The sequence below is a fragment of the Oreochromis aureus genome, linkage group 3, assembly GCF_013358895.1.
Source record: "Oreochromis aureus strain Israel breed Guangdong linkage group 3, ZZ_aureus, whole genome shotgun sequence".
In the NCBI taxonomy this organism is placed as follows: domain Eukaryota; kingdom Metazoa; phylum Chordata; class Actinopteri; order Cichliformes; family Cichlidae; genus Oreochromis; species Oreochromis aureus.
Genome location: NC_052944.1, coordinates 34,735,511 through 34,751,358, shown reverse-complemented (window position 1 = coordinate 34,751,358; position 15,848 = coordinate 34,735,511). Strand labels below are relative to the sequence as shown.

General features: G+C 43.3%; 1 protein-coding gene across 1 annotated transcript; it reads right to left on the bottom strand.

Annotated features, from left to right (window-relative positions):
• Window positions 1-14,096: 14,096 nt before the first annotated feature.
• gpr185b (G protein-coupled receptor 185 b) lies at window positions 14,097-15,193 on the bottom strand (the record flags this gene model as incomplete). The annotated part of the gene is made up of 1 exon (XM_031726937.2): window positions 14,097-15,193. A coding segment is annotated over one exon (879 nt), but the record flags the coding sequence as incomplete, so codon positions are not given.
• Window positions 15,194-15,848: the final 655 nt, after the last annotated feature.

Here is a 15,848-nt window from a genome sequence, read left to right as displayed (position 1 = left end):
TATGCTGTACTTTTGTTTTACGTTTTATGCATTAGTCACAGTCCTGTTTGTTTTGTGTCCCTTGCGGTTAACGCACTAATGGATCATCATTTGTTTCTCACCTTATTTTTGCGTCAGCCACATGTGAAAACACCCACAGCAAAATGTGCTAAGAAAATATCAGCATTACATCACTGTTCATATGAGACAGGATGGGGCCGTGCTGTCCTGTTGGGTTCACCAAATTCTGATCCTGCCATCTGAATGTCACAGCAGAAATCGAGACTCTTGAGTTGTGTGGTCGGCGTGGTCTTTTTCTGCCACAGACTCAGAGATGATCTTCTGCATAGCTTGTTTTTAACAAGTGGTTATTTGAGTTACTGTTACCTCCTGGTATCAGCTCAAAGCAGTCTGGATGTGACCACAGGTATCAACAATGCATTTTCACACAGTAGACTGCCACCCACTGGATATTTTCTTTTTTGATGGTTGGTTGTGTGGAAAAATCCCAGCATATCAGTTGGGATTGAATCACTTGAATTACATTTCTTCCCCATTCTGAGGTTGGATTTTAGCAGGTTGTCCATGACCATGCCTACATGTACTGAGTTGCCGCCATAAGATAGGCTGATTAGATATTTGCTTATTTTCAAATTATTAGTTAACTTTAATCAATTTAAAATAAGATTAATAGTGATATTTATGAACTTTGTATTTGGGCATGTTCAGTCTTCTATAACGGGAGGATATAATAGAGAGATTTTTAGACATTGATGGTTGTTTGACATCCTGTGACGCACATGATTTGATGGTTTCTGGTAAAGAGCATTCATTTCTCCTTAACATCAGGTCAAATTATGTGCATTCAAATTTTGTTACAAAGAAGCAAACCTTACCAGCCCCTCTCTCACAGAGAATCAAATCTGATAAGAGTTACTCAGCAGTATCTGTCATTTCACAGCAATGACGTAAATCCAGCCATCATCACTTTATGTTCTCAGCGCTGTGACACGCCCACTGCTGGCGACGCGTTTGGTCTCAGCACCGTGCCGTTCTGGGCCATTGGCAGGGTGGAGGAGGAACCGATGGGTGCTGTTTTGGACAGAGGAGTCATTTTGGGGGACAGATGGTGACACAGCAGTGAAGGAAACAGAGAAAAAAAAGAGAGCGAGAGACAGTTCAGTGGCAAAAACAACAAGCACTGCAGAAATGCTGGAATGATGAAGAGATATCTTTTATTTCGGACTAAAAATCTACAGCTGACCCATGCTCAGAAACAGAAATGTCTTGGTGATGGATAGTCCTCTTGCTTTGTTCATTTCTTTTGGAACCTAATTTCAGTCAGGATCTAATTTTGGAATCAAAGGTCTATAAATAAAATATGTGCTCGATGGAACTGGTTCCCAGGATGACTTGCACAGACTGTATTTAAGAGAGGACAGGTGTTTGAGTCCGTCCTGCACTGAGATAAATAAATATTCACCACTGATTAAAATATCACCTTCTCTAAATGATATAGAGGCACATAAAATAGTACATAGTAGTTGTGTGAGTCAGTGTTCACATTATTTCTGTAGTTTTAAAGGGAGGATAAAGAGACCAAATACAGTTTTCAAGTGACAAACAGTTTTTGTCGAGCTGCTCTGAGACCCAAAAAGACTACAAGGTAAAGAGTAACAGTACAGGTCAGTTCTTCAGTATAAAACTTATTTGACCCTGATGTGTTTTGTTATTTACAAGCTTTTGAGAAAAAAAAAATCACATTGTTTTAGTTTTTGCAAACTATCTGTTTCATAGATGCTCCTGGGTCTAGAAAGCGATGATTTTCTGCAAACCTGCAATCCTTCTAATCACCAGCAGGGGGCGACACCTCTGCTTGGAAAAATGCACCCAGTTGTATATAACTCTATGAGAGAACAACAATTTGGCTTTAAGATCTGTGATGTTTACGGACTCGTTTGCTAGTTTAAGATAACACAACGTGATCGCAGTTTCTAAATTTTGGTCTCTGTCAGCATAACTGATCTCAGTAACATCCACCACTTTCGCTCTTGACATCCAGATTGAAAACACTAACATAGCAATAACACTCCACTGGAGATTTCACTAGCTATAAGCTAAGCTAACATAAAGAAATAAACACTATGCTGCTGTTAAGAAAGCCTTGAAAATCTCCCTGGATAACCTCACATTAATAAATAATCTTTATCTTCTTGAACGCTCTACTGTCATATGACCTACATACCTAATTGTACCTCAAATATGAATTTTATACTATAGGTGGATGAAGAGTGTGTAGCACTATCATCTCACAGCAAAAGGGTCCACAGGTTCAAATACAACATCTGGACGGAGGCTTTCTGTCTGTCTGTTCTCCCTGTGCCGGTGTGGGTTCCTCCCGCAGTCCAAAGACATTCATGTGGTTAGGTTAACTCATTATTCTAAGGCGGCTGTAGGTGTGAATGTGAGCATGAATGGTTCTCTGTCTTTCTGCACTAGCCCTCTGACAGACTAGTGACCCTTCCTTGTTGGCTGTTGGGAAAGGAACAAACTCCACCATGTTAGATAATCAGATGTCTGTGAAGGTTCTCAGTCATCCAGGTCATCGTAGTCAAAGGAGTTTGCAAAGAAAAGCGTCTGGACTTCTTTAAGTTGCTTGAAGACGTTTCACCTCTCATCCGAGAAGCTTCTTCAGTTCTAAGGTCAAATGGCCGAGAGTCCCAGATTTAAACCCAGTGGGAGTATCCCCCCCAATGAGGGACAAAGGACCCCCTGGTGATCCTCTAATCACATGAGCCAAGGTGTGAAAGCGGGTGTGGGACCTAATCAGCCAGGGTTTCGGGTGAGCCCATTGTGAAACCTGGCCCCACCTTGTCATGTGAATTCCTGAGGTCAGATGGCCCAGGATGTGAGTGGGCGTTAAGGCGTCTGGGGAGGGAACTCAAAACTGGATTATAGATGGCAGACAGTTGGTGTCGTAAACCACCGCCTCTGTTCAAAGATGGTCGCTCACAGTGGACATAGATGGCCTCTTTCACTCCTCTTTCAAACCATCTGTCCTCTCTGTCCAATATGTGAACATTGGCATCCTCGAAAGAGTGACCTTTATCCTTAAGATGCAGATGGACTGCTGAGTCTTGTCCTGTGGAGGTGGCTCTTCTATGTTGTGCCATGCGCTTGTGAAGTGGCTGTTTGGTCTCTCCAATGTAGAGGTCTGGGCATTCCTCGCTGCACTGTACAGCATACACCACGTTGTTCAGTCTGTGTTTTGGAGTTTTGTCTTTCGGGTGAACCAGCGAGGGAGGATAAGAAAGACAGACGCAACAACGTTGTCATCCCCTATGTAGCCGGTGTATCAGAGAAACTCAGGAGAGTTTTCTCCAAGCACGACATCCCAGTGTACTTCAGACCCAGCAACACACTCAGACACAAACTGGTTCACCCGAAAGACAAAACTCCAAAACACAGACTGAACAACGTGGTGTATGCTGTGCAGTGCAGCGAGGAATGCCCAGACCTCTACATTGGAGAGACCAAACAGCCACTTCACAAGCGCATGGCACAACATAGAAGAGCCACCTCCACAGGACAAGACTCAGCAGTCCATCTGCATCTTAAGGATAAAGGTCACTCTTTTCGAGGATGCCAATGTTCACATATTGGACAGAGGACAGATGGTTTGAAAGAGGAGTGAAAGAGGCCATCTATGTCCACTGTGAGCGACCATCTTTGAACAGAGGCGGTGGTTTACGACACCAACTGTCTGCCATCTATAATCCAGTTTTGAGTTCCCTCCCAGACGCCTTAACGCCCACTCACATCCTGGGCCATCTGACCTCAGGAATTCACATGACAAGGTGGGGCCAGGTTTCACAATGGGCTCACCCGAAACCCTGGCTGATTAGGTCCCACACCCGCTTTCACACCTTGGCGCATGTGATTAGAGGATCACCAGGGGGTCCTTTGTCCCTCATTGGGGGGGATACTCCCACTGGGTTTAAATCTGGGACTCTCGGCCATTTGACCTTAGAACTGAAGAAGCTTCTCGGATGAGAGGTGAAACGTCTTCAAGCAACTTAAAGAAGTCCAGACGCTTTTCCTTGCAAACTCCTTTGATTAGATAATCAGAGAAAAACTAATGCCGACCAAGAAAGAAGCTCCAACATCGACACCTTCAAGCTCGACTGAAATTTGCAGCTCAACACCCAGACAAGCTGAACGCCTTCTGGAGAAACATATTACGAGACAAAGATTGAGCTATTTAGCCACAATGACAAGAAGTATGTTCGAAAGGGTAAAGCTGAAGCTTTACAACCTAAAAACACTATACCAACTGTCAAGCATGGAGGTGGTACCATCACGCTCTGGGCTGTTTTCCTGTTAATAATACTGGTACATGATATGCTTTTGACCATGTGTGGATTAGAGAAATTCAGAAAAATAAATTCAGACTTGTGCACCTAATTCTTGTTTTCTAAAGCCTATGTGTGCTGGGCAATCATCCCACCATGGAAAACGAACAGTTCAAAGATATGACTAAAAGCCCAAAATTACCCTGACATTCATTCCATGAAGGGTGGATGTAAACTTCTGACCACAACTGTACGCTGATCTCATCATTTGAAACTTTGGTGGTGTTTAATATGTGCATGTAGCAGAATAAATATGACAATACACAGAGCAAAATATAACAGGTCCTCTGTTGTATATAGCCGTGCTTTTGTAGCATTAAGGCTTCTCACACTTACCAAATCCCTTGTCTGTGTGTCTGAAGAGGACTGTTTTTGTATGTCACAGTAGCGCCAATCAGCAAGAATTAAATCATGTCACATTTTTCAGGGTCACGTGTATCAGATGCTCCATTTACAAGAAAAAAAATAATCAGTTCCTGGAAAACTTTAAAACATGCCAGATCAGTGACTTAATAACCTTCAGTTTTACATCAAGTCCACTCGTGAATCATCTCCTCGCCACATGGAGTAAGTCATCGTCACAGGCTCCATTCGAATGCTAATCACAGTTTCATATCAGGCTCAGGATGTGTGTGCGTGTCGAGTCAGACACGACAGATGCAGGAACATCACCACCTTCTGTGCGCTCGTTTCTCCCTCGAACACATGCACATACATCGAGGTGATTTGCAGCATCCTGCAGCAGATGGTGGAGAGAGTGCTGTGACTCACTGAGGGTGTAAGGGTGCATACAGAGTGAGACGGAGACAGTAAGGATAAGGAAAAGGGGAGAAGGGCTTTGCTTCGTGCTTGTTGCAAGAGAGCTGCTGTAATGACGTAAAATAAGCCCATCGTGTGTGTGTGTGTGTGTGTGTGTGGGTGGGTGGATGCTGCGTCTTTTCCCCTCGTCTCCTGACTGTGCAGTACTCACCTCTGGGCACACAGCGGAGCTCTTCGCCTCCATGTGGAAACCGCATAGAGGTGAGTCAAGGAGTTTGAACATCACCTTTTAAAGTCTCACGCTGTCACCCACACGCTAGCAGGCGAACGTGTTTATCGAGAACTTAATTAAAGGTTAAACGATAAACACACTCACCTGCGTCACCGATTCTGCAGCGCCGTTAATTATTTATCAAGACCCCACCCTTCAGCAGCACCCTGACTACGGCTATCGTTGTCTCCAGGGAATACACCAACCTAAAGAGGTGTAGATCACACAAATGTGTGTGTTTCTTTCAGTTTTTAGGGTTGGCACACAAATACATATACACTTTCTCACACCTTTCCCGCCATCCTGTCCCTCCAGGCTTCCTGTTTTCTTCTCCGGGAATATCAAACGTGTTTTTGTGTGCGTGTTGCATCTTTTATTGGAATCTGCCCCTTCTTCTTTCCCGATCCCTCTTCTCCCTGCCGGGATATCTCGCCTTCTCTGCTGTTATGCAAGCAGGGAGTGGTTTAATAATTCAGCACCATCTTTTCTTTTTTATTCCCAGGCTTTCCTTTTACACTACAGTGACCTGCAATGTTGACTCACACGCACTCATAATCCCCACACACACTCGAAAACGACACCCACACACCGATAATGTCACACAGCCTACAAAACAATGACGTTACTCCACTCCAGAATTTTTTTTTCCCTTTTTTATTCTTTTCATCTTTTTTGGCAAATTATTCTCCACTTTTTCTTCTTTTAATTTTTGCAGTCTTTTTTTTCATTGTTTCTCTTTTCATTTATTTACAATAGTAAAAATAAATCTTTCTCTTCAAGGTTTTACATTCGACATTTACAAGTGCAATGTGTAACATGTCCATCTTATAAAGTGCATTTGTACTTTTTAATCATGAGCCGACCGTGTTGCCGCACAGACCCGAGAGGAGCAAAAATCAAAGGAAACACAGTAAGAAATCATAGAAATCCAGGAAGAATGATTCAAGAACATCATATTAGGTCTCTGACATCACAGTATTGTTACCCAATAACACGCTCGGTGCTGTTTCTCATCGGGACCAACAGCATCGATGCGTAAAACTACGTCTTTTTCTGTCCGTGAAGGCCATACTCGGTCCGATAGAAAATTAGCTCTGTAATGGTTTTTTTGAAATCGATTGACAATCTCTGCCAGGTTGTAGGTTACAGAGGGGAAACATTATAAGCCTGACTGACAGTTGAGCTGGTCCTGCTTATTTGCTGTAGGCACTCGCCCCAAACCCTGCTTTTTTCAAAAAACCACAAATAAACAGAACCTTCATGTAAATGCTTGTGCTCACAAGAAAATAAAAGAGGCTTTAAAGGATGGATAAGGAGACTGTATATAAAAATAGACACAGAAGAACGAAGAAAACGAAGACCGGCAATGTTTTTCTGTCTACCGCAGCAAAGTGAAGGTTTGCCTCTGCCCCCTGGTTCATTTCTACTTATTTACTCCCACCCCTCCTTTTTCTTTTCTATTCCTCTTTTCCTTTTTAATCTGCTTTCGGTGGGGACTATTTTTAGACGGCGCCTGACCGACTAGCTTCCTGCAGGCCACGGATAGCAAAATGTTAGACAAGAGAAAGAGACAGAGGGAGGTGGGAGGAAGGAGTTGAGGATGGCAAAGATGGGCTGAATGGAAAGAAGAGGAGGGGGAGTGAAAAAGATTGATAGAAAGAAATGAGGAAAAAAGGGTGTTTTCTAAAGAAGACGGGGGAAAAAGTGGCAGGCAAGTGAAAGCGATGGGGAGGAGGAAAAAGTGACGGTTTTTTCAAACAGAGGAGGGGGTGTCTTTGAAACGACCTGCTCCCTTAGACACGACTCAGACAATATGACGTCACCGGAGCCCTGACTCTGTGACGTAAAACTGCTGCTCACGAACTCTCCGTCTCCCTGTCGATCAGTGCGAGTGCTCCCCCCCCCTTTTCTTTTTTAACAGATAAAACCCTTCACTTTACTGCAATCTGTATCGAGACTTGTGTTTTCGGAGGCGAGTCTGCAGTTAGAGCAAAAACTAAGTATATATAGATCGGAAAGATTTACTGGTTCTAACGACTTTGCGTCTTTGCCCTCTGATTAACTTAAGATATATACAAACCAAAAAATAAGACACTAGAAAGTCAAAAATTATGGCACTTTTTTAAGCATATCCAACACACAACTTTCCCCCCCCAAAGAAACTTTTGACGTTTGTTTATAGGAAGAACACAGAAGAATAGGAAGAAACACACACTCACAACAGACTCACAGCAGCGACCATGTCTTGTAACTCATGCCCTGATGAACATTACAAAAATATACATTTCTGTACAGCATTGCATAAGAAAAATAACACACGCGCGCACGCACGCACACATGCGCTCTACACGCTCTTCTTTTCTTTTTAAAAACTGAATTATAAGTCCTGTATAGCGGCTGACAAAAACCATTCTGCGTGTTTGTGTTTACAGTGAGAGTTGCTATGGTTCATTACAATTGGCTATGATCCCGGGCACACGTGTTAAACCCACACACACACACATACACAAACACACAGTGAGTGGTCGCTCCACTCCTGTCCCAGGAATGGTAGACTGAGTAGTGGCATATTCACAGATGAGTCTTATTAATTGTTAAAACAACCGCTTGATGGACATGCCAGATGGGACAGTTTTTAAAATACAGCTGGAATTCACAGCGACTGATTAGTCGCCGCTGTGTTTGGATTTCAGCATGCTTGTTATATTTATATATAGCAATTAAATATATATTTATATTTAAGATTTTATGCAGAGTTGGATCAAATGAACAGTGTGAGCTTTGCTTTAGTTTTTTGGACACCCAAAAACTCCCTAAATAGTACTGTGAAAGTGCAAAACTGAAATCCTTAAATTTCCAACACAGCTTTTCAATTGGAGACTTGAGGTCACAAAATTTTGAAACACACTGAGAATTATGTTATCCACTGACAATTTTTTAAAAAGAGGTTCCATCTTTAGGCTTTGGTCACACAAAAAAGTAAAATTTATGTGGTTTTATTTCATAAAATATGAGATTAATATGTAACTTACTGAGATGTTGACATGCTAGCGCTAGCTGGCGACCTGCTAATGCTAGTTAGTCACAATATTTCTCTAAGCATCTGTTTTCTTCATCTTTAATGAGCTGTTTACACCATGAGTTTTTTTGTTGTTTAAACTGTATTTAATTCAATTGAATAAAAAGAGTTTGTGAAGGCAAAGGAAGTAGTTGAAGGTAGCTAGCCTATTAATAGCTAGCAAGCTAGTTTGCAAGATAGCTAACAGGATGCTAGATTCATGGATATGAGTACAGTACTTTTAAACCAAGATGGCTACAACACGAGGCTTTAAAACAAGACTTCAGAAAACACCGGTAACTACAATCATCTTTTATCCTGTCCTCGTACGGTATAGTGCTTCATTTCTCAGTGCTATCATGGATTCTGAAAGTTTACGCTCACTTAGGCAATGTCCACATGTGTGTGTGTATTTTGGTAACCATATTTTTTTTCTGTTCATTTTCTGTCCTCATGTAAATGGCATATTGGATCACTGAATATTGAGATTTTGAAGAACTCCTGCCAGGGTGAAGACTTTCAGAAACTTTGTTTCTGCGACTACATGGGGACAAGAAAAACTGAGCTTTTGTTTCGGAGCATCAGACATATTTATCTTTATCTCTTTAGCCTTTATCTCCTTTCTGGATGTCAGACTGTGCGCCATGTTATTGTTTGTGAGCTTCTGACTTGCCAACATTTCCAAATGGTTAGGGTTTATGGATATCGCCAAGTGTTGCTTTGGCATCCTCTTGATGGAACTTGAGTACAGAGATGTTTTTGAAAACAAACTTGAAAAAATCCATGTTTTTAAAGATATCCATGTGCATGTGGATGTAGACTAAGTAATGTGGCGTTCGCTAATTTAAAAATTTCCATGGTATCATTGAATTCCACATTTAGATATGTTGCTGTTTGGGTTTAGGAAACTGTAGGAAAGTTGTGGGTTTTACAGGAGCACACGCCTTAGTTTCACAATGTCATAGCTTATACTAAGTCTACTTTTGATGGTTTCCACATTATGGCTCATGGTCAGATTCCCTATGGAGAATATGAATAGGATTTTCACTTCCTGAAAGTCATTGTTGAGCTGTATTTGAGTCTTTGGGAAAATGGTCCTCGCCTCAGTTTTCCTGTGACCTCTGCAAAATCTTTTCTTATGAGTTTATGGTCTCAGTTCCTAGCTTCAAATCATAGTGAATAAAACGTGAATGCCATTTTGTAGATTTTGGTCATTCTTATATAGTTAAAAAGGAGAGTCATCCAGGATATGCCCATTGGTTGAACTCCTCAACCATGTGTCATCAGCCAATGATCCAATCATTTACTAGGTTTCTTTATAATGGCAAACGTTCAAAACAGGGCTACCACTAGGTGACGTCACGTGGCTACATACATCTTTTACACTGTTTATGTTTTCCTGTTTTCTTCCTCATAAATAAGCACTGAACAGATTAGAATGGTAAATGCTGGTGTTCCCATGGTGTATCTGGAATCAAGACAATTTCAAATGTTGAAATTTTTAGGTGGCCCTTACAGAGTCTAAAACAAACCTCAAAATTCATTTCCCTTTAATCCAGTTCTGCTTCATGATTCTCTAGTAGGTTTGATTAGCCTTTAAGAGGAAAGAAGATGAGTTTAAAAGCCACATCCCTGCTAGTGCAGATCTTCTTTTACTATTACAATTAAAGGGCCAAACTGTACCACTGGCAACACTGGCCGTCTGTTAGAAACCGTACTGGATGTGACATTATCCTCACCTAATATGTGACTGCTCTGTTCCATCTAGCATGTCCAAACACAGGTGACTAGGCAAGTCTCGCATATCATTGTGCATACAAGAGAACTGTGTGCCAAAAGGATCCGCATCAGTTTCCTGTGTGAAATAGATTCATTCAACTCTCGTGCGTGGATACGTTTCACCCTCCCTCGCACACTGCTGCGGTTCACCGAGTGCCAAATTTCATCCACATCATGCTTCCAGCCTCGGAGTAATTGAAAATATTTCACTTAATAATTGATGCAGGTGGTTTACCATTAGGCAGTTCCATCAATGCAGTGATTGAGCAAAAGAGAGAGAAAGGGAAGAGGTCGCACCGGCAACTTGTTCAACTGGTGGTTTTATAATTAAATTATCAAATTATTAAATTGGCTGCAGATGCATTTTATTTTTGGAGGTTTCTGTCTGCAGTAGATGAGCTAAGAATAGAAATGGAACATTTATTTACTCGTTAGGTTTTCCATGCTTTTTGGAAAGCCCCGACCAGGCAGCCAGGATCATATTTCTTTCCAATAAAACCCAATGTGCCATTTGTTGCCTTGAAACATTTACTTTGAGTTATTCTGCAAATCTTCCAAAGCCGACCGCTTCTCTTTCTCTCTCCATTTCTCGCTTGTGGCTTTTTGTACACAGCAAAACACAGTTGGACATTATTGCGAAGGAGTTATTTGTTGTTGTTGTTCCAATAAGGCCAAAACCAAACAAATAGAAATCAAAAGAAGACACAAGAGAGTCTGCCGTTTCCAAAGGAAATCGTTGACAGAAACTCGTGCGGCTGTTGTTCTGCTAACAACTGCTGCAAAAACAACTGATTGTTGCTTCCTGCCAAGAAAAGTAGAAAATACTTCTACTCTAAGCTTTAATTTACATCATAGAAAAAGAAAATACCTGCTTCTCCTGTGCGCCATTTTCAGAGTTTCATTGAGTACATGTGTGTTTTTTGCTTTCACGCAATAATGTTGTGATTTATTTGGTAGAAAGCGTTGAATTTGGAAGTCACTCCCTGTAGTTACAGTTTTTTTCCTGTGCTGAGTCTTACTGTTGCAGTTTGAAACTACAGCCCAGTTTCCATAAACTATTTTCCCAAAGCCAGCACACCTCCCACACATGTATATGAGCAGCATGCCAGCAGCTTAGTCATTGAAACTCTCTCCGAGGTTGCTCTGAGGAACACGAAAGTGAAAAGTATCTCCGTAGATCATTTAAATACAGATCGAGGTTGGCAATAAATCCCTTCTCCGTCTCATCCTCACAGCATTCTCTGTACATTAGGCCAGCTCCCTGTACCATTACTGCTCAGATGTTATTATCATTAGCTGGATTTACGGTGCATGATGCCCTTTCAGTGGGGAAATAACTTCATCCTGATTGGGTGCATGGTGGACGTGACCTGAGGTTGCATTAAAGCGCGTCTCGCCTGGCGTTTCTATTTCACGCCACGTCACCTCACCTCTCTTGCTTCTCATTAACCTGCCGAGCCTTCAGAGGTGGCCCGCGGCGGAGCTGCACTGCTTCTTCAAGACGGGGAGAGACTGTGTGTGTGTCTGCAGAAGGTACCCAGCTATTGCTGACAGGCTGCACATAGGGAAATTAAAATGGAAGCTACAGAATTTTTCGCCATACGATGCTTTGTTTCCTTCTTAATATATAGACTTTTGCCATTTCCTCTGAATCTATGACATACATCTATGAGTGTTTAAGTGTAAGCATTACAAACATTTAGCAATAATACAAAACACGTCCATTGAGAATTTATTTTCAGAGGTGCAAGCATGGCAAGTATGACTTAAAACGTAGTGTAGCCGACCAAAGCTGCCCCCGATGAAAAACGACCTTTTCGATATGGATTGTGCTCAGCTCGGCTAATGTAAAATCAATTGGGCTGTGGAGCCAGAGTGCTGTCTAACTTTAGAGCCGCATGGCCGAAACAGCTTTATGGAGATTGCAGAAAAACACAGAGGTCCTGTTCACCTCAGAAAAACATTACCTGCTCTCACCTTTCCCGGTGACCACGGGAATTTCTGCTGATGACAAACACGGGGACAGAGAGGACGGGGTCATGGTGGCATGGCAGGACCCCGGCTAAGGGGGTAGTAAATGTTCACAGATAGCGGCTAGTGGGATAATCACTGTTATACACTGATATATGATACTGATGCCAATATTTGGTAATTTAAAAATCTGTAATTCCAATATATATATGCCAATATTTTTTTTGTCAGACACATGAAATATAAACAGACTTTTAACATTTGTTATATGTAGTTATTTATTTATCCGTTTACGCTCTGCCTGTCTCTGTCTGAATCAGCTGATTGTCGTATTTGTGGTGTTCCAAACATGTGTCGCCAACAGGTTACTTGCAGAGTGCCCTCTGGTGGACAAATCATCAACACTTATAACATGGTTGAAGTTGGAGTTTCTCCCATCAGATCTTTGTTAAATTTTAATTTATCAGCCATTTTCAACACCAATACCAGTAGATCGCCAAAAGGCTGATTATATCGTCCCGCTGATAGATCAGTCAGGCTCCGATCAATGTCCAGTCATCATTTCTGGTAAGTATACAGCTTGCTGTGGTCAATTTGAAATAACATTACCACGTTTAATTTTAAACACTATGCAAGTACGGACATAGCGTAAAATGCAAAGTGTATGGAAGTATCCAAACTGAGACATAAGGTTTGCAGATGTTAGCTAATGATACTAAGCATAAATGTCTCTTGTGCTCTCTTGTGCCACAATGATTAACTAGCACTACTAACATTGTTCTGCGTGTCTTTTTGAAACTGAAGCAATCACATAACAGAAGAGTTATAGCAAAACCAAATTTTTAAATACCTTTATCCATCCAGGGGTGGACAAAAGGGGTAAAAGAAACTCCAATCATGCTGGAATGCTCCTTTAAAGCCCGTCTCCCATTTCCCCATAAAGAACAGCGTAGCCTACTTTCCGGCGCTCTCCCTCCCCGCAGCAGAGAGCATTCCCAGGGTAGCAGCGCTCTGCAGTGGCGCTGTCCTTGGTGCTGAATTCAGCTCTCTCTGCTTCACAGTCACGGCACAGCGGCAGGCTGAGAAACCCATTTTTCTCCAATGCGGAGCAGATTTCATTTCATCGCGCCAAGGACAACACATGCCAGCCTAAATATGGAAATCCCTCTCTAGATTTTTCAAACTAGCCGGGCTTGTTTATGCATTCAGAGACTGGTACATTAGATTTCATTTCGGATTTGAATGTTTGAGGAGGGATGTTGTGTGATTAGCTTTTTTTTCTCTCTTTCCTGAAACTTGCACCGAAATGGGTAAAACAAATAATACAGGCTGTGCTGCTGGCATTGGGAAAAGGCTTAATGGGCAAGACTCAGCTACTTAATCTGCATCAGCTGAAGGAAACATTGTTCAAAAATGTTTCCAGGGAGGAAATATTCTCGTTTTATTACCAGGAGAAGGTAGCTCATTGTGAATTTTCAAGGTCGTTCCTTGTGTATATTTAGCTCATTGTATTTTTATCCACACGCCACTTAATTTCAAACACATCAGTTAAAACACAAACAAGTATTTTAAGACTGTTTCACTCCTTCTGATTGCATAACCATGCAGTGCTGCCCAGCCTCAGGACATACAGAGATTTAGCAAATTTCTTCCTAAATCTCAGCTTCACATATATGCTACTCTTGAGAAGCAGGCCTCACTTTTCGCACCCTAACAGAGGCCAGAGGAAAAGTCACCTGACACATCCCCCACCTCCTACCCCAGCTCCCACACCCATGATGAGGATACCTTAAACAGGCGTTTGCAGTTGGTTTCGACACCATCTCCATCCATCATTTTGGTTTTCTCAAGGCTACAAACTTTCATATCGTTTTTCTTTTTTTTCCTTTTTTTGACCATGCATCATCCTCTTCTCCATCATCCACCAGTGCCACATCTACAGCGGCCAGCTGAGTGTTCGCCATCAGCCTGCCCCGATATGAGAAGCAGAGGAAATCTCTTTCCTCTTTCGTCCTCGCCACCTCTTGTTCCTCCAACCCTGACTCGACCTCAAGCATCACACTAAGGAGACACCAACCTTCCCTGCTACACATCACTGGAGGTCCTGGGTCTTAAGGAGAGGTTGGAGGGGACACACCCACAGCAGGCCATCCATAGCGACTTCTGGATGTCTGGGTTTCGGAACGCATAGATGATGGGGTTGATTACAGAGCAGCAGGTGGCTGGGAGGACCGTGGCGTAGGTGTATATTACGGGGTAGCTGGAGTCAGCCACAATGGAGTACATGGCGAACGGCAGCCAGCACACCCCGAAGGCACACAGGATGGCCGACAGTGTGGAGACACCTTTGGTGGTGGAGATGGCCACAAACTGGTGCTGCACCGCGATCTGCTGTGCATGGCGGAAGGCGATTTTGCAGATTTGAAGGTAGAGCTGCATCATGAGGGCAAAGACCAATAAGAAAGTGACGGCGAGTGCCACGGCGTTGTTTTTAGTGACCGGTCGGCAGATGCTGCACGTGCTCTCGTCTCTCAGACAGTTCCAGCCCAGCGCCGGCAACAGGCCGAGCGTGAGGCACGACACCCAGATGAAGACCACCATGATGTAGGTGAAGGTGACTGTCCGTTCAGTGTGGTAGGTCAGGGCGTTGTAAAGCGAGAGGTACCGGTCGACCGTGATGGCGAGGATGTTGAAGACAGACGCTGAGAAGGCCGAGATCAACAGTCCAACGGACAGCAATGTCACGAACTCCACCGAGCTGTCGATCAGATAGGTGAAGACAAAGTTCAAGATGAGGCCCAGGCCGGCCAGGAGATCCGCCACCGCCAGCGATCCAATCAAGATGAACATGGGAGCGCGGAGCGTCGGTGTGTAGAACAGCACAGCGATCACCAGGGCATTCTCGCAGGAAATGAGAGTCCCTGTCACGCAAAGCGCAATGTCCCACGGGCTGACTTCCTGAAGAGCGACGGCGGTGGTGGCCGGCCGGAGGTCAGGGGTCACAGTTTGCACTACAGGTTCCGACGAAGAGTTGGCGGGGTCCTCAACCAGGTTCCACGGGGTGGAGGAGTCAAAGGGGTCGAGGGGAGAGGAGGAGTTGAGGCTGCTACCGCCGCCGCTACTCATGGCTGCCACCGCGGCCAGGGAGAGAATCATAGCTGGAGAGAGGAAGGAGGGAGGGAAGAAAGGAAGAGGTGAGTCAGGAAAGAGGTGGAGCAGAGGTGCGAGGCGTTTGTGTGCAGGAATGTGACGTAGCAGAACGATGGAAACAGAGAGATGAGTTAAAAACACGATGGGAGAAGTTTTCAGAAGAAAGTGGAAGCGAGGACGACGAAAGCAAAAAGAGTGGAAGAGGACGTGAGACGGAGAGAGGAGGGCAAAACAAACGAGAAAAGCAAGGAGGAGGCAGAGGAAGAGGAGGAGCAGGGACGTGTTCTCAGCCATCCCGTTTCACAAAAGACCAAATAAAAAAATCAGACTTTTTTTATTCATCCATTCAGAAACTCGTGAAAACGACCGCGCACTTTTACCCTCCAGCATGCACGTCATCAGCAGCTCGTGCACCACGCTGACAGGTAATTATCAGCAGGTGTGAACACACACACACATACACACACAA